This window comes from Zalophus californianus, chromosome 13 (assembly GCF_009762305.2).
Source record: "Zalophus californianus isolate mZalCal1 chromosome 13, mZalCal1.pri.v2, whole genome shotgun sequence".
Classification (NCBI taxonomy): Eukaryota; Metazoa; Chordata; class Mammalia; order Carnivora; family Otariidae; genus Zalophus; species Zalophus californianus.
The window spans coordinates 75,707,201-75,729,380 of NC_045607.1; the positions used below are offsets into that span (position 1 = coordinate 75,707,201).

The 22,180-nt window shown below is 39.8% G+C and overlaps 1 protein-coding gene and 1 long non-coding RNA gene across 8 annotated transcripts in view; one reads left to right on the plus strand and one right to left on the minus strand.

The window, feature by feature from the left end:
* Positions 1-9,606, minus strand: part of CEP78 (centrosomal protein 78) — a 36,479-nt gene extending 26,873 nt beyond the window's left edge. For 6 of the 7 annotated variants that reach the window (XM_027615630.2, XM_027615627.1, XM_027615625.1 and 3 more), the window contains exons 1-6: positions 9,108-9,606; positions 5,209-5,381; positions 5,043-5,115; positions 3,900-4,003; positions 2,343-2,517; positions 106-219 (exon numbers count right to left, since the gene is read on the minus strand). In XM_027615630.2, the coding sequence (XP_027471431.1) occupies positions 106-219; positions 2,343-2,517; positions 3,900-4,003; positions 5,043-5,115; positions 5,209-5,381; positions 9,108-9,360 (892 nt within the window). In that variant the 5' untranslated portion in view covers positions 9,361-9,606. The remainder of the gene's footprint in view (positions 1-105; positions 220-2,342; positions 2,518-3,899; positions 4,004-5,042; positions 5,116-5,208; positions 5,382-9,107) is intronic. The other variant, XM_027615629.1, reaches the window with a different exon arrangement.
* Positions 9,607-9,711: 105 nt separating this feature from the next.
* Positions 9,712-22,180, plus strand: part of LOC113935119 — an 84,290-nt gene continuing 71,821 nt past the window's right edge. The window contains exons 1-3 of the long non-coding RNA XR_003523905.1: positions 9,712-9,756; positions 13,687-13,824; positions 21,818-21,955. This is a non-coding gene — a long non-coding RNA (uncharacterized LOC113935119). The remainder of the gene's footprint in view (positions 9,757-13,686; positions 13,825-21,817; positions 21,956-22,180) is intronic.

The following is a 22,180-nucleotide window of genomic DNA, read 5'->3' on the forward strand; positions in this document are numbered from 1 at the left end:
TATAACATTAGGAAAGCAAACACATTAGGTTTTAAAAACCGTCAACACACGAACACATTCTTTCTGTTTTGTTATTTGTTAATCATTAAAAAAGGTGTGACATACCAACGAGTGGATTTTTTCTTACATCCAAAATGACCAGAGTTCTGTTGGTTTCGAGGGCCTTTAGTAAAGCCTTTGCTCCTTCATTGGTGAGGCCACACTGCTGCAGGTCAAGTGCTTTCGATGAGAGACAAAAGGTCACTTGCCAACTCCACACAGATTTAACATATAGACAACTCTCTTGTATTCATGCATGTAAGATTTCTGTACAAGAAGTCATGGTAGGTTTTTAATCTTGGGTATTGAAAAAAGAAAAACAGAAAAGTATACACACACATATAATGAAAAATCCAATAAAAAATTCTTGGATGGGCCATGATTATCCTGCTCTTAGTACCAATAAATCACCCAACATATTTTACAATTACAGAGGTGAAGAATAACTCTAGATAGTCTATGAGTGAAAAGCATCGCAAAAGGAGTCTCAGCTCATAATCAGCAAGGATGCTAGTGGCGTGTAAACCTCATAGGCAAAAGCTGGGTGGCGCTCAGAACCTGCGCTGCATTCTTTTGATAGGATCTTGAGTTCTAAATCACTCTTAAAGCTAATTAAAAGGAAAAAGCAAAATGGCAGATATGCAATAATTGTTAGTTTTAGAAGAAAGAAAGACATTTAAGAGGATGGAAATAATAACGAATCCAAAGAATGTATGAATAGGAAACATATGCTAAGAACTTATCATGAAAGAATGATAGTCAAGAACACTCTCTTTAAAAGGTCAAAGAACAGAACAAATGATCATCAATACTAGTTCCAAGGCTGAACAACGTTTAAACCAGGGATCATCACAAAAGCACAAGTATAAAAAACATTACATAAGAGGAAACTATCATATGAGCCCTTTTTTAAAAGTGTTGTGTAAACCATTACATTAAAGTAACTGGAGTCTTTTAAAATCCCATGACACATAGAAATAAGCCAGATATATGGAAACAATATGATGAGATCCTTATAAACTCTTACTGCAGAATGGACAAAGGATATAATTAACCAACTAGCCAAATAAATAAAAATAGTCACTACATGTCACTAGTATGTAAACTGAATACAAATTAAAACAATAAAATGAGATTGTTCCATAAGATTAGGTCAAGATCATGTAACAAAAACCTTGAAAATGTGCATGCCATTTTGACCTAGCAACTCTCTAAGAATTTAACCAAAGGAAACGAGACGTAGGCAAGGATGTGTATCAGAGTACTGTTTTTAACAGTGAAAACCTGCAAATAGTTCATATATCCAGCAAGAATGAATAAGCTTAAGTGTACTATGGTATATTCATATAATGGCATAGTCACCAAAAATGATGTGGGAGATGTAAATGTACTGACTTCTTAAGATGCTCATACTATATTAAATGAAAAATGTTTTAAAGTTTGGAGTAATCCCACTTCATAAAAAAGGGAGGGTTACTCACTTTTGTAGTGTCACAATTTTTTAAAAGTGACACAAGCCAGTGCTTGTGAGGGGAGAGGCCTCACATGCACTGTTAAGGTGGATTATAAACTGGCACAGGATTTCTGGATGGTAATTCGGCAACATGCAATAAAAGTCTTAAAAATACGTCACGGGGCACCTGGGTGGCTCAGTTGGTTAAGCGACTGCCTTCGGCTCAGGTCATGATCCTAGAGTCCCGGGATCGAGTCCCACATCGGGCTCCCTGCTCAGCAGGGAGTCTGCTTCTCCCTCTGACCCTCTTCCCTCTCATGCTCTCTATCTCTCATTCTCTCTCTCTCAAGAAAAAAAAAAAAGTCACATTATAAGGTCCTTCCATTTTAGTAACTTAATCTATAGAACTAACGCAATGGTCACAGAGATGTGTTCACTATACATTGTTCCTGACAGAGAAAAGTACAAAGTGTCTAATTTCAAAGAATGATTAAACTATTGCACATCAATATAATGGATACCACATGATGCATCGTTAAGTAAAAGAGCATGAAATAGTGATTGAACCATGAATCCACCTTTTTAGTCTCTGAAGTGTACGAACACATTTATAGAAAAATAAAACACTGAAAGTACACCAAAATGTGTATTAAGATTATGGGTAATTTTGTTTAGTTACTCTGTATTTTCTATAAAGAATATATGCAACTCTTAGAGAAGCTTAAAAGCACAATAAAAGGTATTGGAAAAAATAAGGCTTTAAAAAAAAATTCCATGACAGTGGTTATCAAGCCAAAAGCTAAGCATATTTAACATTTAAAAATTCACTATTTTCTATTTTAGAATTTACCTCTAAGCCATAAATCCTCACTGAGAGATTCTGCAAAAGCACTCGCGCCCAGGTCACCAATGAGCGTGTTGCAGTTCAAAGTGATGCGCCTCAAACCAGCCATACAGTCCAGATCAGGCCTCCTGTAACGAAGACTCTCAGCCCAGATTTCTTCGTGCCTTCTCATGGTCTGATACTTCAAATATTTAACAGGATGAAATTAGGACATCTGGATAAGGTGGCAGGGTATGCGTACTGAGGATGGCTTATCATGTCAGAGATTTACATGCACATACCAAGTATATATGCCAGGAGAGTCAACCCGAGAGACTGAGCAGTTGATTCTAGCTCAAGAGTCTCAGCGACCCCAATTCTAATTTGCCAGTGATTAGATTCTAGCCACTGGGTGACCTGTGGCTGATTAGTTACACATACTTTGACAATGAATTACATTCTGTAAATTTTATTTTCCTTATCTGCCAAGTCAGGGGACTGGTTCTAAATTCTGTTATTGCTGAGGCTCTAAGTTCTATCATTCTGTCCTCCAGTGGTTTCTAAACACTTGCTTGAGCATCCTGCAAGTAAACTTCTATAACATGTATCTTATTCACTGATAAATTATACACACAAAGTTATACATTCAGTTCTGCACATATACTTCACCTACATTATAAACTACAGTTATTTTTTAAATGCTATGAAAATAAATACAGAGGTTCTAATATTTTCTTCCCCCAACTCGATGGATCTCACTACTTTAGAGTATGCACATAAAGACATATTTTCTCTATATTCATAAGACAAACTTTGGTAACAGGAAACACTGACTTTAAAAGAAAGAAATCTTATTCATACTTGAGCAACAAAAGACTCAAAGTTCCTATGCCAGTCTAAATGGAAAATCATTGGTGCTCTTTTCCTGTTAACAATAACTTATAAAAGCAACACGTGGAAATCCCAGCAAAACACTTCCATGGTGCTTATTATGTGCCAGGCACTATTTTATACAAACTAGTTCATTTAATCCTCATAATAAAGCACAGAGGCTAAGTAATGTGTCCACGGTCGTAAGCTATGAAATTGGTGAGCTGGAATTTGAAACTAGGTTATTTGGCTTCAGAATCCATGCTCTTGACTGTTTTCTATAGCTGGGGTCAATGGACCTGCTCTGTACAGGCCCAAAAGTAAATTCTTCAGCTTTGTGGGCCATAACGTTTCTGTTGCAACTACTTAACTCCACTGGTGTAGGACGAAAACAGCCACAGTCGCTAAGCAAATGGGCGTGGCTATGTTTGAAAAAAACTCTAACACCAGGTGATGGGCTGTTTTCAAGAACTAAAAATACATGAAAGTATTATTTATAATGTATTATACATTAGATCTCTTACTCCTAGGATTAAATGGATTACCTTTCCTAAATGGTAGAACCCCAAACTGAAAACTGGTCATATTCTTTCAAAAAACTAAAACTGCAATCACATGTATCAAAAGACAAAAAAGATCTGCCATCTTGTATCAAAATATTAATGTGCTTCAATCACAGAATATGTTTTCATGAAAGTTTAAACATAAAATCACCTTTAAGATCTTGGCCATGTGATCTGCTCCCTGCCATGTCAGATTACACCCCGTGAAGTTTACTGTCTTAAGAGTGATAGAGTTCTTTATACCTTGACAAATAACTAAAAGGAAAAAAAAAAAAACCACACACACAATAAGATGAAGAGCCTATACAGTCTGGTCAATCTTGACTTATTTGCTTTTCCTGAGTCTACTGGAGGTTTATAGCTGTAGTCTTAAAATCACTATCTACAATCTTCCCAGGCAACTGATGGATTGGTGCACTCTAAAATATGTCAGTAATAAAGGGTTATTCCAGTTTACAGAAACAGTTTAATTCTACTTAGATGCTAAAATTGAATACTCCGAACCTGGCAAACTTTATTCCCAACTAGGCAGTAAAGTACTATATACCTTTTGAGACATAAGAAAGAAAAAGAAAAACCTAAAAAGCCTAAAACTCTTCCTATTTTCATTTCCAATGATATAACCCAAACTCAGTTATCAGTTAATTTAAATGTCAACTATAAACCCAGAGTTTTATTAGGTGCTATGCAATATACTATAGGAATAGAAGACAGAACATGTCAAACTCTTAGTTCCCTCAAATTAAAATGCAGCCTTCCTTACCACCCCAGACCACTAGTGGACACAGTAAACACACTAATTCTTCAGGACCCCAATCAACAATCACTTTCTCTGTGATTACTTCCATGATACACCCCCACCAGCACCACTGAATTTGCTGGCCTTTTATATGCTCCCATAGCACTTTGCATAGATTTCCTATTTTAGTACATAACACAGTGCATTATGTAATTATGATTGCATATAGTTGTTTTAACTCTTTAAGGAAAATGATTTTTCTTGTCTTTACATTTTGCTATTTCCCTTCCCATAATTATTCCTTGATAAGAAAAAGATGAACAAAATAAAGAGAAAATATAGTATGTATTTGTGTGGCTTAACATCATCTTAGTGGAACTGGTTCTGAGAGTATCCAGCATGACAAACTTTCAGTGTACAGGTGAGACGAGACCAAGATTTGAACAGGCACAGGAGACAATTCAAGCAGAAAAGGTACAGACAGCAATTAACATGCATGCAGCCAGACATGAGATCAGTCTGGTGGGAGGAGACGTAAACAAGACTGAAACTTACTTTCCAAACCTCCATCTCCAATTGGGCAATTTGCAAGAGACAGGTGCACCAGAGAGGTTGATTTATTCAATCCCTTTATGGGGAGAAAAAGTTAAAGTTTTTATGGGTTTAGTTTCCCCCAAAAGCAATTATCCAATGTTTGCAGGACACATTGGAGAAGCCTTACCTTTGTCAAAACAGTTAAATCTCTCTCTCTCAGCACTAGTCCATTTAGCTCCAGGTTCTTTAGAGCACTTGATACACTTAAACAGCATTTGAGAGCTTTACATAACTGGAAGGTCACATCTTTGTTTCTTATCGCAGGAATACGACTTCTGCAAACTTTACTTTTGTCAGAACCTAAAGCAAAATTATTGTAAAATATGTATTATCACCATGAGAAAGCATGTGCTCTGTGCTAAGGCACAGAGATGACCCATCCTTAAAGGCCTCTTTACTTTTTTTTTTTAAAGATTTTATTTATTTGACAGAGAGAGCGAGAGAGCGAGAGAGCACAAGCAGGGGGAGCAGCAGAAGGAGAGGGAGCCCAATGTGGGGCTCGATCCCAGAACCCTGGGATCACGACCTGAGCCAGAGGCAGACACTTAACCATCTGAGCCCCCAAGGTGCCCCTTAAAGCCCTCTTTAAAGAGGAACACATGTAAGCTCAAAACGTCAACCACACGAGATACAGCATATTAACTATGTGCATAGAGGTTCCTATGAATGCACAACGTTATATCTAAGTGATGGCTTCAAGATAACCCTGAAGTTGAATCTAGAAAGAGAATGACCACATAGTCTGAGTGGGAGGTGCTTAACTGCAGAGACCTATGCAAAGACATACAAGCCTGACACCTGCTGGCCACGGAAAATACTGCCGGTAGGAACAACGAAAGGCTAGGGTAGAAGGGGGAGGGGACCATAGAGGTTGGCCAAAGCAAGCCTGGGATAAAAAGCCTATGGCTTTGACCCCAAAGCTGATGACAACAGGGGCTACCACTGGCAGAGTAAGAGTGCCTCTGCAGGTTATAAAAAGGTACCTAAATCAGATAGATTAGAAAAAGCACCTCTTCCTCAGGGCCAATTAGCCCCCTGGGGCTTGGCAGAGCACAGCTCAGATTTCATGCTTCCATGCAGAACACAAACTGTGCAGCCCATACACAATAATCCTGTGCTGGCGAGCCATTACAAGCATTATTTTAAGCATGTATTTTCATTTGAGAAGATCACTGGAGGGGCACCTGGCTGGCTCAGTCGGTTAAAGCATTGATTCTTGGTTCCGGCTCAGGTCAGGATCTCAGGGTCCTGGGATCGAGCCCCATGTTGGGCTCCATGCTCAGCGTGGAGTCTGCCTGTCCCTCTCCCTCTGCTCCTCCCCCTGTGCTCTCTCTCTCTCAAATAAAAAAAAAAATAAATAAAATAAATAAATAAATAAAAAGACCACTGCTGCCCAGTAAGCAGATGAACTGAGGGAAACTGAGCTCAGAGGCAGCTAGCTGGTGAGGTGGAGTGCCTGGGTGGTGCAGTTGGTCAAGCAACAGACTCTTGATTTCGGCTCAGGTCCTGATCTCAGGGTTCTGAGATTGAGCCCTGTGTCAAGCTCAGCACAGAGTCGCTTGAGATTCTTTCTCTCCCTCTGCCCCTCCCTCTGCTCATGCTCTATCCCTAAAATAAATAAAATCAAAAGAAAGAAAGAAAGGGAAAGGAAAGGAAGGAAGGAAGGAAGGAAGAAAGAAAGAAAAGCTGGTGAGGATAAAGAAGCAAACCGTTGAAATCTACAGCCTGGACCCGCTGGATGCAAGAGAAAACAAAGGTTCAGTGAAGGAATTCTGAAGAGTGGTCTCTATGATACATTTTTCTTACATTCAATGTGAAATATTAGGCAAGATTAAGTACAGTGGCCTTGACTTTGAGGTCTCTTCCCACTGTAATTGCTTCTGATTTTTAAGTTATTACTTTGGATAAATCAAATCCCTTCAGAGGTATGGAACAGTTCCTAACACCTGCATGAGATGTAGAGAATAATGTGACTTCTCTTCACCAGGGGATAAATTGGAATGTCCTTACAGAAGAGATAACAGGTGACGTAAAACCCAGAACCTAGAAAAGGGCCAGGCACATGACAAGTGTTCAGGTTTTAAAAAATAAATCAGTAGTCATTTCCTCTCCTGGATCTTCACATCCTCCTTGTGTGCTGGCTACTCTGTCCCAGCTTGTAAACATACTCAAGTGGGTCCATTTCAAAAACCATCTTTAAGGTTAGTATTTTCTAGATCTTCTTTGTGGGTTACCTCAGTTTCTCCCATACCTTCAAACATTCCCCCATAAAGCCCAGATCTGCACCTGCAGCCCCGAAACGTCTAGCAGACATGTTTGGATGTTTGGATGCCCCACAGGGCCCTCTTAAAGCATTAAGAATGAAGTGAGATTCTCTCCCCAACCCCAATCCCCTCCTACTGTGCTATGTGCCTCACAGAAAGGTGCTGCTATAAATTGTCACCCAAGCTTACACTCCCCCCTCTGCTAACTGGTCACCAGACCCCATCCATGGTCTCTTTGATCTCTGAAATCCAGTCCTGCCTTCCTATACCTTAATTTGATTACAATTCACCCTCCTCCCAATCAACTGCTTTCCATATTTAGGTCAGGGCAAGCTTCTAAATCAAAAGCCCGTGTCATCATCCTTAAGTGTCGCCCACAACCTTCCGGATAAACATCCAACCATTTGATAGGACAAACAAAGCCCCTCCCTTTGTGGCCCCCACCAGGTTTCCAGTCTCAGGTCTCACTTCTTTAAACCCTAAGTTCTAGTCCTGCACTTTAGTTTTGCCATATTATAGTTCTCAAACTTTCGCACAAGCAGCTTCCTCCTGCCATCTGAGCAGCTTCCACACAACCTCAGAAAGGAGGCACCTCCTCCAAGAGGCCTTCCCTGAACGTTCCCTTCAGTGTTCTCTGCTTTGCAGCACCGGAGGTCACTTCTTCCAGAACACTGACTACTGTGCTTGGGTTTACTTGCTGTCTCCCCCAGTAGAAGAGGAGATCCTCTAGGCCAGGAGCCTTGTCTCCAGCGGTGTTTGGTGCTGGCTGAGCTCATTTGAGTGCCCGTAAACTTTATACAAACAACCTGCGTAATTTTTTTTTGGTAAAAATTATTTATTTTTAAAAATGCCAGTGTAGTTAACAGTGTTATATTAGTTTCAAGTGTACCATACAATTCTACACATTACTCAATGCTCACCACCGTTAAGTGTACTCTTAAACAACCTGCTTAATTCTAAGAACCCATGATAAAAGTAGTTTGTTTTTTTTTTAAAGATTTTATTTATTAGAGAGAGAGTGAGAGCAGGAACACAAGCAGAGGGAGTGAGAGAGGGAGCAGCAGGCTTCCCGCCGAGCGGGGAGCCCGATGCGGGGCCCGATCCCAGAACCCTGGGATCATGACCCGAGCTGAAGGCAGATGCCCAACTACCCAGCCACCCAGGCGCCCCGATAAAAGTAGTTTTAATGCCACTTTACAAGTGTGGGGGTTGTAGTTCAAAAGTAACTTGCTCAGGCCACACAGTGTAAGTCCTGGAATTCAAACCCTAAGCTCCCTTTACATCTGTGCTCTATCCACTACAAGATGTCACTAAAAACAAAACAACTTTTTTTTTTCTCCTAACAGAGCTATGTCTTATTCAAAACGAAATGAAGCAAAATGCTGGGATGTATCATTTTTCTTAATCGCTGTGTTCTGTCAGGCTAAATCATTTAGAAAACTAGGTAACACCTGTCGAACGCTGAATGATGTCCCAAACTGCGCTAGGTGCTTTACAAACAGTAACTCGGTGCATTTTTGCAATCACCACATACAGCGCGTCCTACTGGCCCATATCCCGAATGGGAACGCTGAGACCTACGGGCCTGCAGTGACTCGCCCCGGGCCACTGAGATGGTGAGAGTCCTAGGCCGCACGCCCGGTGTGCTGCACCCAAACCACAGCACCGGCCACCCGGGCTGGCGTCCTGCCTCCACCGGCAGCGTGTGAAATCCCGCTTCACCTCACCTACACGAGGGCCCCGGGAAGCGGGAACTACAAACCTGTTTCGCCAAGCCACGGCTGGAAGAAGCTCTTGATAGAGACTAGGGGCAGATCTTTATTAATCTTGAGGGTGCTCAGGAGCGGCGCCCAGTCCACGATGCGCAGGCGGTCGGCATTGAAGTCCAGCACGCCCTCCCGCAGGCAAGCGCGCACCGAGGGCAGTGGCACCGAGTCCTGCAGCGCGCACAGGTACTCGTAGTGCGAGAAGAAGTCGGCCGCGGTGTCGCGGCGCAGTTTCACCGAGTCGATCATGGCCAGGGGGGGCGGGCTCGGGGGACGCCGGCGGCGGAGACAATGCCCGCTGGCGCCCGGGAATGCCGGGTCGCCCACTGCCGGGCGGCTGCGACCCCGCGGCTGCGGAGGATCGACGGCTCGGCCCGAAGACGCAGGGTCTCCGGCCCCAGCTAGGCCAGCCCTTCGACGCCGAGCTCCCGCGCCGACCCCCGCCCTATGGCGCCGGCCGTTGGCTCCCGCCTCACGGTGCTCCGCGGCGCGGGACTTCGGTTCAAGCCGACGGGTGGAGCCTGCGGGGGCGGTGCGCGGAGACGTCAGTGCGCTCGCTGTGCGTCAGCACGCAGGCCCCGCCTCCCGTGGGGACGAGGCCTGAGAACGAGAGGCGGGACCTTCAAGGCGAAGGAGGTGCGGAAGGTAGGCGGTTCTCGGAATTTGGGGTTTGCGGAAAGGCTTTACTGGTCGAATAACGGTGAGAGATAGATGTAGAAGCACATTTAAAAAGTGGTAAACAATAATAATAAAAATAAAAAGTGGTCTAAACTTCTGACAAGTGCCGTGCTTGCGCCGCCCAGGAGAGAGGACACTTAATAAGGGACTTAATAAGGGAACGACTGAGTGGATGTCCGCTGCCGTCCATTAAATCTTTGCTGTCTGTGTTAATTTCTACAAAAACTCTTCATTTCTGTCGTTTCTGCTTACCCCACACGGTTGTTGGCATATTGTAAAGAGCTCCATGAATTCAGGACGTTATTGTGATTACTAGTAATCACTTGGTTTTGTATTGACAATGATGGTTGGCTCTCTCATAACTGTCTCCTAGGCTTTTTTCTTTTTTCTTTTTTTTGAGTAAAACGATAGAAGTTTATTAAGTGAAGATACAGAAAAAGCTCTCAAGAGTGAGAGGGGTCCCAACAGGGTTGCCAGTGAGGGCCTTTAGGGTTGGTCTTTTATAGAAAGCTACCAGAGACTTAAATCCTTTTAACATTTCTATTGATAGCACCATTGAGTAAGGACTAGTTATAACACCTTCAATGGCTTACTTCCTTTTTAGGGTCCCGTTGGTTATTCCTTGTTGGTTGCAAGTGATTATCATAAAAAGACACCTACCCCGCACGCCCTACGCATTATTTTTTAAAAAGATTTTTTTTTTAATTTATTTGAGAGAGAGAGAGCGAGCACAAGTGGGGGCAGGGAGGCAGAGGGAGAGGGAGAAGCGGACTCCCCACTGAACAGGAAGCCCCAGGCCGGCTCGATTCCAGGACCCTGAGATTATGACCTGAGCTGAAGTCAAACCTTAACCCACTGAGTCATGCAGGCCCCCCTCCTAGGCATTATTTTAAGCACTGTTTATGTATGAAAGAATTTAATTTTCCTAACAACTCCATAAAGAATATATGATTGTATATCCACTAAGTAGGTAGAACTCAGATAATTGGCCTCCGAACATGTATTTGTATACAGTTTGTAGAACGGTGATAATTCTTTGGTCAGGCCTCAGGTGTTATGTTTACGGCATTCCTTTTACACTGTAGAACCAAACTAAAATGGAGTCACTTATGTTAGCGACAGAATGAAGATGAACTTAGATTAAGTTACAGGAATGTACAGCTCTGCTTAGAAATCAGCAAAGGACACCAGCCAATCCCCAAATGCCAACTCTGATCACACTTTCTCTGGACTTCCTTGTTTTACTTAGCTACCCTGATCCAAATAAGATAGACGACTAGGCCACCAGTCAGCTGGAAAAAACCGAATAACTTCTGCATTACCCCATAAAAATCCCTTAGCCTGTGAGCGACTCAGAATTGATTGCTCCCAGAGCTTTAAGTTCCCTAGGTTGGAGGTCAAAAACCTTGAAATAAGCTCATCCTTCTGTTTTGTTTTATTCAGTATGTGGAGTATGGTTTTTGACACCATCCACCAGTGGGATCGTTTTACCTCTTATTCATTGTACTTCACCCCTAATCCATCCTGCCATTATTCCCAGACTTCCAACCCAACTTAACTTCCCATGGAGCCTCGATGCAGATGCCTTCTGCTCATCTCTAACACTGATGTTCTCTGGACCTGGTTTCAGTGCAACAAGTTTGTTGGATCCAGTCACAGACCTGTGTCAACCTGGTCAACAACATAGGCTGTCTTATTTTAACTGCCCAGTCATTCCCATTTCTTTTTTCCATTCCTTTACTTACAGCTCTTCACAGTGGCTCTTCCAGACTTCCTCTACTCTTTTCATGTCACCACTAGACACTCTGTCCCTGCTCTCTGATCTGAAGAGGCTACCTCTTGCTTCAACAGGAAAATAAGTCTTCAGAGACAGACTTCTTCATCTTCTTTTCATGAACTCTGGCTGCCTTCCAGTCCATGCCTTGTAATGCGGCCACCACCACTTCCTGTTCGAATCCTTCCATGACTTCGCATTTCTCTTAGGATAAAATAGCAATGTGTTTTTACATTCTAGAACGAGCTCCTTATCTTACTGTACACTGGCACTTTGAGTATCTGGTCTGCAGGGCACTGAATCCCCTGGACGTGATGGGGGCGTGATCTCTGCAGCCTTATCTTGCACCCCTCTCCCTTTCATTTTTCAGGAGTCCAGCCCACAGTGGACTCCTATCACACCTACCTACTTCAGTGGTTCATTGTCCATGCTTTCCCCTCTACATGAAATATCCCCTTCAGTCTGCACCTGGTTAATGCCTCCTCATTCTTATCAGGTCGTGTGTCACATTGCCAAGGAAACATTCCCTTACCTGTTCTATTCATCAAATCCCCCTACCCTAAGCTCTCATAACACCATGTACCTCTCGTTCATAGCCTTCATCACATTTCACAGCCATTTTAAGATAGATACTCACTGTATGGTCCATGAGGAAGAGATCACGTCTGTTTTGCATCTCCAGTGACTAGCACAGTTACTACATGCTATAGGTAACTATAACACTAGTTATAACACTTCTTAAATGAACAAATGAATGTACCTAATCAGTGATCAAGCCCTGGCAGGTTTTCCTTTATAGCATCTCTCATACTCCTTTCTTTTATTTGCGTTGCCATTACTCCACCATTTATTATTTTACATGTGGATTATGATGATTGCTTCAGAGAATAGTATGTCTTCCTACATTCAGGCTCTCCTTACATCATTTATTACGCCTCCCAGGGTTCATGGATCATGCTATTGCCCTGCCCAAACCTTCCATGACACCGATTGCCAACACAATAAAGGCCAAACGTTTAAGAATGACATTTAAGACTTTCCACAATTTGGCTTTAATTTCACTTTTCAGACTTGTTTTTAACCTGTGGGTCTAATTATCTCTACATCTTTGCTCCTTTCCAGCTCTACGTATTATGTCAAAAACTCTTCAGTCACTGCCCTTATATCTCCTCTGGGAAAGCTTCACTGAGAATTCAAGCAAGATATGGATCCTTTCTCTCCTCTAAACTTGCAAAGTTTATTTAATAGGACACACCTGGAACTGCCATAAGGCATCTGCATTTTCTCTTCCCTGCTGATATCTAAGCTCTCTGAGAGTGGGGATACATCTCTGTGTTCTGTGTAGTTCTCAGCATTGCTGTTATACACATAGTCAACCTGGTCAGTGAATATTTGGTGAATGGATGAATGAATGAATGAATGAAATGAGCTCTCTGGCTCTTTCTCTCTTTTTCTACTTTTCAAGGTTCTGTAGTTAGTTACATTTGGACAATAGGCTACTTCATATCAATATAATAACCAAGCTCACAGAGTGTTGCAAATAGCTGCCAAGAGCGTCCCTCTGCCACTTTAGAACAGCTTGTTCCGTCTCAAATGAAGAGCAGGATTCCATCCTTATAAGTGCCTTTGTTCACTTGGCCTTTAGAGACACTGAGGGCATTGGTGCTCTACATTCAGCAAAATGCCTGTTTTGATTATAATTTTCCCTTGTGGATAACAACTATCCAAAGATGTTCCTGTACAATTTTTCATCCTTTTGTTGTCATAAAATGTATTATAACTACATACAAGCATAAAATAAATGGAAAGAACTCTGTTTATATTTGATAAAAGTTTAGGGAGAGGTCTTTATGGCACATTACCAAACTTGTTTGGGGAAATTTTAACCATGTGAAATATGTTGGAGAGGCACCAAGAGTTCAAGAATTCTCAAAATTTCTGAGGACACAGTTGCCTCACGTATAGGCACAGTGGCAGCCATCTATGTAACAGTAATTTGGAAGATACTGTGTTAGTCTACTCATGCTGTAATAATGTGGAACAAATCATCCTAAAACTTGGTGACATCAGCAAGAATTTGGGTTTTTTTGATGTATGGGTTAACTGTGGTAACTCTGTTTTAGACCTCCAGATTTTGGCTGGTTTTGCTCCATGGTTGGATCCATTTGAGGTCTGTCCCACACATCTGACTCCAGGGCCCAACTGTGGGGTAGCTGCCTCCAGGGCACACTCTTCTCACTGTGGCCACTGAAACGCAAGAGGTGAGCCCACTTAAGCCCATTTAAGACCTCTGCTGGCATCATATCTGCTCACACTCCATTGACCAAAACATGTCCCAGATCGAGTTGTATTTAGAATATGTGCATACATTTAAAGTTGGGTGATCTCACAGAATATTGCTCTTGGACAATATGACCTTGGCACTTTGATTGACATTTGTGTACTTGATAAGCATCACAGAAACTTTTCACCTTTGAGAACTTTATGAATTTGTGGAACAATTTCTGTGGGAACAGAGGAAGGCATACTTTAGAACTCAACTATTGTTATTGCATTGCTGGGAGAAGAATTGGTGATGATAAAGTCAATACAAATGAAAGATTTGAGGTTCACATCTTCCTTAGTAACATAACAGTCTATGGAACATTCCTGGGGACCTGTGATGGTAGCTTTATATGCTTTCTATTACATTACAGTTTGCCAAAGCCACTTAAGTAAAACATACATAATATAGTACATCTTGTTTTAGTTTCCCCCACCACTGCACCATGTATCATCAGTGTATCACCTAACAGATAACAGAAACAGAAACTGAAGGAATTCATTGCTAGCACACATTCTTGTGAAGCATTGCTTCACAAGAATTACTAATGGAGGTTCTTCAGATGGTATCAGACTCAAATCCATAACAACAAAACAAGACAAAGAATTCCAATTAAAATAATGGTGTAGGTAATTCTAAAAAAACAATGTAAATTCACATTTCTCCTTTCTTAACTGACTTAAAAGTGCGTAAATGTTATATTATTGTGCACATAACAGATATGTAGTATATTTGACAATACGGGCAAAAGAGGCAGTGAGAACAAAGCTGTGTTAGAGTAAGAATGACACTAGAGCGTAACCTGAATCCATAGGAAGAAATGAAGAGAACCAGAAATGGTAAATAAACAGATTAACCTAACAAACCCTATTAATATTTATTTGCTCTTATTTCTTCTCTCAGTTCCCTTAAAAGAGGTAAGATTATTTACAGTCATACTTATAACAATGTGTTGTTGAGTATGTGACGTATATAAATATAACAAAAGCAAAAAAGGATGAGGGAAGAGAGGTAGATAAAAGAAAAGTTTCTATATCTGACTGGAATGAAGTTAGTTTAAATTGAAGTAGATTCTGATAAGATGTAGATTGTAAGCTTTAGGACAGCCATTAACTAAAAAAATTGATAATAATAAATGGAATGAAATGTTACACTAGAAACTATCCATTTAATATATAAGGAGACAATGAAAGAAGAGTAGAGGAACAACAACAACAAAAACCCCCAAAACATGAGACATGTAGAAAACAAAAGGTAAAATGACATAGACCTTACTGTATCAATAATAAAATTAGGTGTGAATGAATGAAACAATCCAATCAAAAGGCAAGATTATCAAACTGGATAAAAAACAAAAAACATGTTATCTATAGGGGATACTCCTTAGATTTAAAGATACAAATACATTCAAAATAAAAGATGAAAAAATGTACATCATGCAAATAGCAACCATAAGAATGCTGTAGTGGCTGGCGCGCCTGGGTGGCTTCGTCGTTAAGCGTCTGCCTTCGGCTCAGGTCATGATCCCAGGGTCCTGGGATGGAGCCCCACATCGGGCTCCCTGCTCCGCGGGAGACCTGCTTCTCCCTCTCCCACTCCCCCTGCTTGTGGTCCCTCTCTCGCTGTGTCTCTCTCTGTCAAATAAATAAAATCTTAAAAAAAAAAAAAAGAATGCTGTAGTGGCTATACAAATACTAGACAAAATAGACCTCAAAACAATAGTTGCTGGATATAAAGAGGAGATTTTATGGTGAGAAAAGGGTCAATCCATCAGGAAGACATAAAAATCATTAACATGTGCAACTAATAAGAGAACACCAAAACGTGAGAAGAGAGCAAAATGCATGAAGAATTGAAGGGAGAAATAGAGAATTCAACAATATTAGTTGAAGACTTCAATACCCCAGTGTCAATAATGGATAGATCAAGTAGGCAGAAGATTGATCAGTGGATAGAAGACTTGAGCCACGCTATAAATTAACTAGACCTAACAAAGATCTGTAAAACACTCAACCCAACAAGACTTAAATTCACCTTCTTCTCAAGTACATATGAACACTCTCTGTGGTAGATTATGTTCTAGGCCATAAAACAAGAGATTGAAACCCACATACTCTGCAGATGGGAATGTAAAATAGTGCTGTCATTTTACAAAACGGTCTGACAGTTTCTCAAAATGTTGAACATAAGAGTTATTCATGATCCCGCACTTTCCACTACCAGATATATACTCAACAGAAGTAAAAACTTAGGTCCACACAAAAACTTTTAAGTGATGTTCACAGAAGCATATTAATAATATCAAAAGGTAGAAGTAACCCAAATGTCTATTGATCGATGAATAAAGAAAATGTGGAATATTCGTACAACGAAATATTTTTCAGCTATAAAAAGGAATGAATTATTGATACATGTTACAACATGGATGAACCATGAAAGCATTATGCAAAGTGAAAGAAATCACTCACAAAAGACCACATATTATATAACTGCATTTATTATGAAATGCCCAGAATAGGCAAATCTGTAGAGACAGAAAGTAGATGAGTGGTTGCCTAGGGTTGAGAAGATTGAGGAGAATGGCAAAAGACTACTGATGTGTCTTGAGTTTTTGTGGAGGGACAAAAATCTTCTAAAATTGGATTTTGGTGCTGGTTGCACAACTCCATGGATTGCATTGAATTGCTTACATTAAATGGGTGAAATGATGGTAAATTATGTAATGTAAATTAGATCTCAGTGCTGCTAAAATTATGATAAATTTTATGCTTAGAAATTTGAAAATTCATCCAAAATTACATTTTCTTAAAAAATGCAACTGAACAATAACCCAAGAAAGAAAAGAGTATCTAATAACCTTGATTAAGTACCTTTACAGAAAACAGTTTCCAGAGATAAGTGACCTTCTTGGTAAATTCTTCCAAACATTTAGAGAAGAAATAGCAATCTTACTTAAAAATCTTCCAGGAAACAGAAATAAAACACTACTCAAATGCTTTTTTTTTTTTTTTTTAAATGAGGCCAGCATAAGCTTCAGACCAAAGCTGAAAAGAATATTACAAGAATGGAATCGCAGGCCAATTTCTCTTCTGAACATGCATGGGAAATTTATAAACAAAAGCACAACCTGTATCCATGTAAAACTGTAATACATCCCAACTGAATTGGTTTTTTTCTGGTGATGCATAGTTGGCTTACTATTCAAACATAAAACAGATCTCAGGAATAAATTAGAATGGAAAGAATTCATTTAAAAAAGAAGTAAAAAAAAGTCAATCAGGAGAAACACAAGAGTAAATAAACACAACAGATAATGCCTTATGAAAAATAGATGAAAAATACTCCATAAATTATGGAATATTCTAAAATTTTAAAATACAAAAAGCAGTTGAAAAAGATTCAAGAGAAAGTGACAAATACTGAATATAGGCAAAAAAAAATCAAATATACAAATGATAGGAGCACCAAATGAATAAAATCAAAGCAAGGAAACCACAAATACTAACAGTATAATTTAAGAACTTTTCTAAAATAATAATAGTAATAGTAAAAGTGGTACTAATAGAACCTGCATATTGAACAAGTATATTACATACCTGAGAATAGTAAGACAGAATGATCAACACCAAGATGTATTCTAGAGAAATTTTAGACCTAAGACGGGAGGTTGGAATTTTAATCCTAACAAAACTAACTTTTAACTATAAAGGGTACAGACCAACTATTAATCAACATGCAAGAACTCAGGCTATCTTAATTCCATGAACACTTATGAAGGAAACTATTAAAGAAAGGGTATCACACAGCCAAAATGACTGGACATACACGGTAGTGAGCATTAGGTATAGTACTGCTTGTAGAACGAACAGTAAATGCGGGTCGAACAGGAAGGGCTATCATACACAGAGGCTCTGGCAACGTAGGTATCCTATAAATGACAGAGAAACACTGAACGAACACCAAATGAAGTTAAAATGGTTTTCAAGCATTGTTTATTAAACATAATATTGAAATTGCAATTCTGAGTCTGTTCTGTGAGTACTATAGAATGGAACAAGTGAGAAATTATGGAGTATTCTATTTTTTTTAAGATTTTATTTATTTGAGAGAGAGAGAATTTGTGTACACGTGGGAGGTGGAGCAGAGGGAGAGAGACAAGCAGACTCTGCATTCAGTGTGAGCCCAATACAGGGCTCAGTCTCACAACCCTGAGATCATGACCTGAGTCCAATGCTTAACTGACTGAGCCACCCAGGTGGCCCTGGAGTATTCTAGTTATAACATCCATTGTGAGCTGGGGAACTTGGGTTCTCAGGATGGAGAAAATAGAATACAGAGGTAATAGAGAGGAGGTTTATTAAAAACTGCAGTGCTGAATTAGAATTATCTGTCTATAATTAATAAGTCATTTTAGCTATATATATATATTAAAGATTTTATTTGAGTGAGAGAGAGCATGTGTGCATACAAGTGGGGGAAGGGCAGAGGGAGAAGGACAAGCAGACTCCCCACTGAGCAGGGAGCCTGACCCAGGGCTTGATTCCAGGACCCTGAGATCATGACCTGAGCTGAAGGCAGATGCTTAACCGACTGAGCCACCCAGGCAAGGCATTTTAACCATATTTATATAGATAAAGGTATTTAGGTCTATGTCTATATCTATAAATTTATATATAACTATTATATATAACTATATACTATGTATATAATTAAAAATGAAAAATGTGTCACACACACACAGAGTCTCTGTCTATTGAATAGGCCTAGTACCAATGACCAACCCAGTAGCAAAAAATATCCATAGGGCTCAGATTATGGTCTTGAAATGGCTGATTTAAGGTCTGTGGTGCATTTGTGTGAAATGTACTTGGAAAGTTTTGTGATACCAAATAACAAGGAAGTTATCAAAGAGCACTGGACCATTTCAAAAGGACTCAGTGGCCAAATGTGAGGAGGCTTTCTGTGGACAATAGAACAATTTGAACTTCAGTAGGATAATAATTACAATGAATTAAAATCTATCAACTATGTTTAAATCCATGGGTTTCTACAGGTACCAAAAAAAAAAAAAAGTCAACTTATGAGGATCATTGGGGAAAAATTCATTATAATGAAAACAGATTTTTAAAATGGTAGAGGTAGAATTGGGTGGGGTGAGAGAATAACCAAACTTTTATCCTGCCTTTCCAATGTGAACTGTATCACTGTGAAACCAAATTGTAGATGAGGGGATAGATTTCTTCATAAAAGTTTTCCTGCCAATAAGTGGAAAAGAAGTGATCAAGTTAGACTATCACAATTTTGCAATCTCTGATGAATTTATGTTGGGACCTGGCAGAATTTGGAAATGCAAGATTAACTCAGAAGAACTATGGGTTCTGGTGATTGAAAAAAAATTTGTATGTTCACTGAGTATCAGTGGCTGCTGACATCACATAGAGACCAATAAGCAGACATTATCTGCTCTCTGACAAACAATACACCACAGTCTATAGTCTTCCCAAAAGGATTGACTAGTTTCTTATTTTCAAGGAAATATAGAGGACAGAGGAACATATTTACACCATGAACATGTACTCAGCAAAATCCATATTGTGGGGAACTCTACAAGTCAGGTGGCCTGTATTCTTCAACAGATTTATTGAAGGTCAGTAAAAGGATGGAAAGGTGACTTATAGAAAAGAGAAAAAGTCATTATTTAAAACAGCAAAACTAAACCATGCTGTCTAGGCATACAGACTTGGATGATAAATTTATAAGAAATTTAAGGATGAGTCAATTATAAAAGTGAGGAAAATGATTACTTTTTGGAAGAAAGAATTTATAATTGGATCAGGACACCAGGAGGGGCTTCAGGCAAAGTTATATTTCTTTAATTGGATGGTGATTATAAGTGTATTTGTCTTATAATATCATTAAGCTATATATTTGCCTTTTGTGGTTTCCTGACTCTATAACATAGTTTATAACAAAAAATGTTTTAAAAAATCAAACACCTAAGAATAAATATAACAAAAAGTTTATGAAAACTCTATATGGAAAACTAAAAAACTTTGAGATAAATCAGACTTAAATGGATATCATTGATCATTGATTGCATGATTCATTACTGTAAATCAGTAATCTCCAAACTTTCTACAGATTCAATGCAGTAGGAATCAGTATCTCTCCTGTGTGTGTGTGTGTGTGTGTGTGTGTGTGTGTGTGTGTATGTGTGTGTCTGTAAATTGACAAGCTGAATCTAAAATTTGTATGAAGATTCTTTTTTTTTTAAAGATTTTATTTATATATTTGAGAGAGAGAGAATGAGAGATAGCACGAGAGGGAAGAGGGTCAGAGGGAGAAGCAGACTCCCTGCTGAGCAGGGAGCCCGATGTGGGACTCGATCCTGGGACTCCAGGATCATGACCTGAGCTGAAGGCAGTCGCTTAACCGACTGAGCCACCCAGGCGCCCCTGTATGAAGATTCTTAAGGACAATCATAGTAAGACATGAAAAAGAACAAAGTTGGAGGACTATATATCAGAAAACATGACTCATTAAAACTATGATAATTAAAACAATGTGGTGCTGACAAAAGAATAGAAATAGAGCAGTGGAAGAGAGCAGCAGGTTTGGCCCCTACCCAGATAGATAAGGTCACTTCATTTATGACAAAGGTGACAATACAATGGATAAAGGATTTTTTTTTCAATAAATGCTTATATGTCATTTATGGAAAAAATTGATATTGATCCTATGTCACTCCATATACAAAAGTCAATTCCAGATGGATTGTTGATCTAAGTGATCAGCAAAATGATCACTGAAGAGTGAAAAGGTAAACCAAAGAGTGACAGAAGATCTCTTCAATATTCATTTCTGACAAGAACTTTGTTCCCCAAAAAGTACTTGATTCCAGAAAGAAACAGACAACCCAACAGAAAAATAGGCACTAAGCTTGAACAGGCACTTCACAGAATAGAATATCCAAAATCACTCAAAAAAACCATGACAAGGTACTCATCTTAATAAGAGAAAAGAAAAGTAATTTAGTTAAAAATTTAAAACACAATTTAATTAATCAGGGAAATGAAAACCACGGTGGGATACCACTATACGCGCACTGTAATGGCCAAGATGAAAAAAGCTGATGAAGATGCAGAGCTGCTGGAACTCCCACACACTGCTGGTGGGAGAGTAAATCAATATGTGCACTTTAGAAACTGCTGACAGTAGTGTGGAAAGTGAAGGTATATGTAACCTAGGACCTGGCAGTTGTACTCCTAGTATATACTCAGCACATGTGTGTATATATATATGTCCCAAGAGGCCTGCACAAGAGTGTTCAAAGAAGCACTTTTTATATAGCCCCAAACTAGAAATAACCCAAATGTCTATCAAGAGCAGAATAAATAAAATGTAACTTAATACAATAGAATACAATGGAAGTGAATGAACTCTTGCTCCAAGTAGAAATAATGGCTGAATCACAAATTTCATGTTGAGTGAAAGAAGCCAGTTGCAAATAAGCACATACCGTAAATTAGTTATCTGTTGCTCTATAACAAATTACTACAACATTTAGCTGCTTAAAGCATACATTTATTTATCTCAGTTTCTGTGGCTCAGGAACCCAGGTGTGGCTTAGCCAATGCATCTGCCTCAGTGCTGTAATTTAGGTTGTCCATGGGAGCTGTCGTCTTGTTTGAAAACTGAACTGAGGGAGGATCTGCCTCCAAGTGTGCTTATTTGGTTCTGGATGGGACTCCTTCTTCATAGGTTACTGGCTGGGGGCTGTGACCTCCTTCCCGTAGAGTCTCTGGTGGTGCAGTTCAGTGACATGGCAGCTGTCTTCTATCAGAGGGAGCAAGAGGGAGAACAAGGTAGGACCTTTGTCCACTAATCTTGGAAGTGCAATCTCTCACTTTTGTGACATTCTATTGTTATAGGTAAGTCATGAGTTCCAGCCCATACTCAAGGGGAGGAGATGACGCGAGGACATCAATACCAGGATGCAGCGGTCACTGGAACCCATTCTGAAGCTGCCTACTACCTGATGTGATTCCATTTTTGAAGTTCTGAAACAGGTGAAATAAATCCATTATGAGAGGAATCGGAACTGTGTATCCCGATGGGGCTTTGGGTTGCTGGTAATGTAAGAGTGTGAAGCTCTGGTTCCACAGGGGTTCTTTATAAAAACTCCTTGCTACTTCTGATTTGTGCACTTCTTCTGAATGCATGTTACATTTCTACTTTAACATTTACTTAAAAGTAAAGAGTTAGTTTTCTACCCTACAGACTCATCCTGCTAA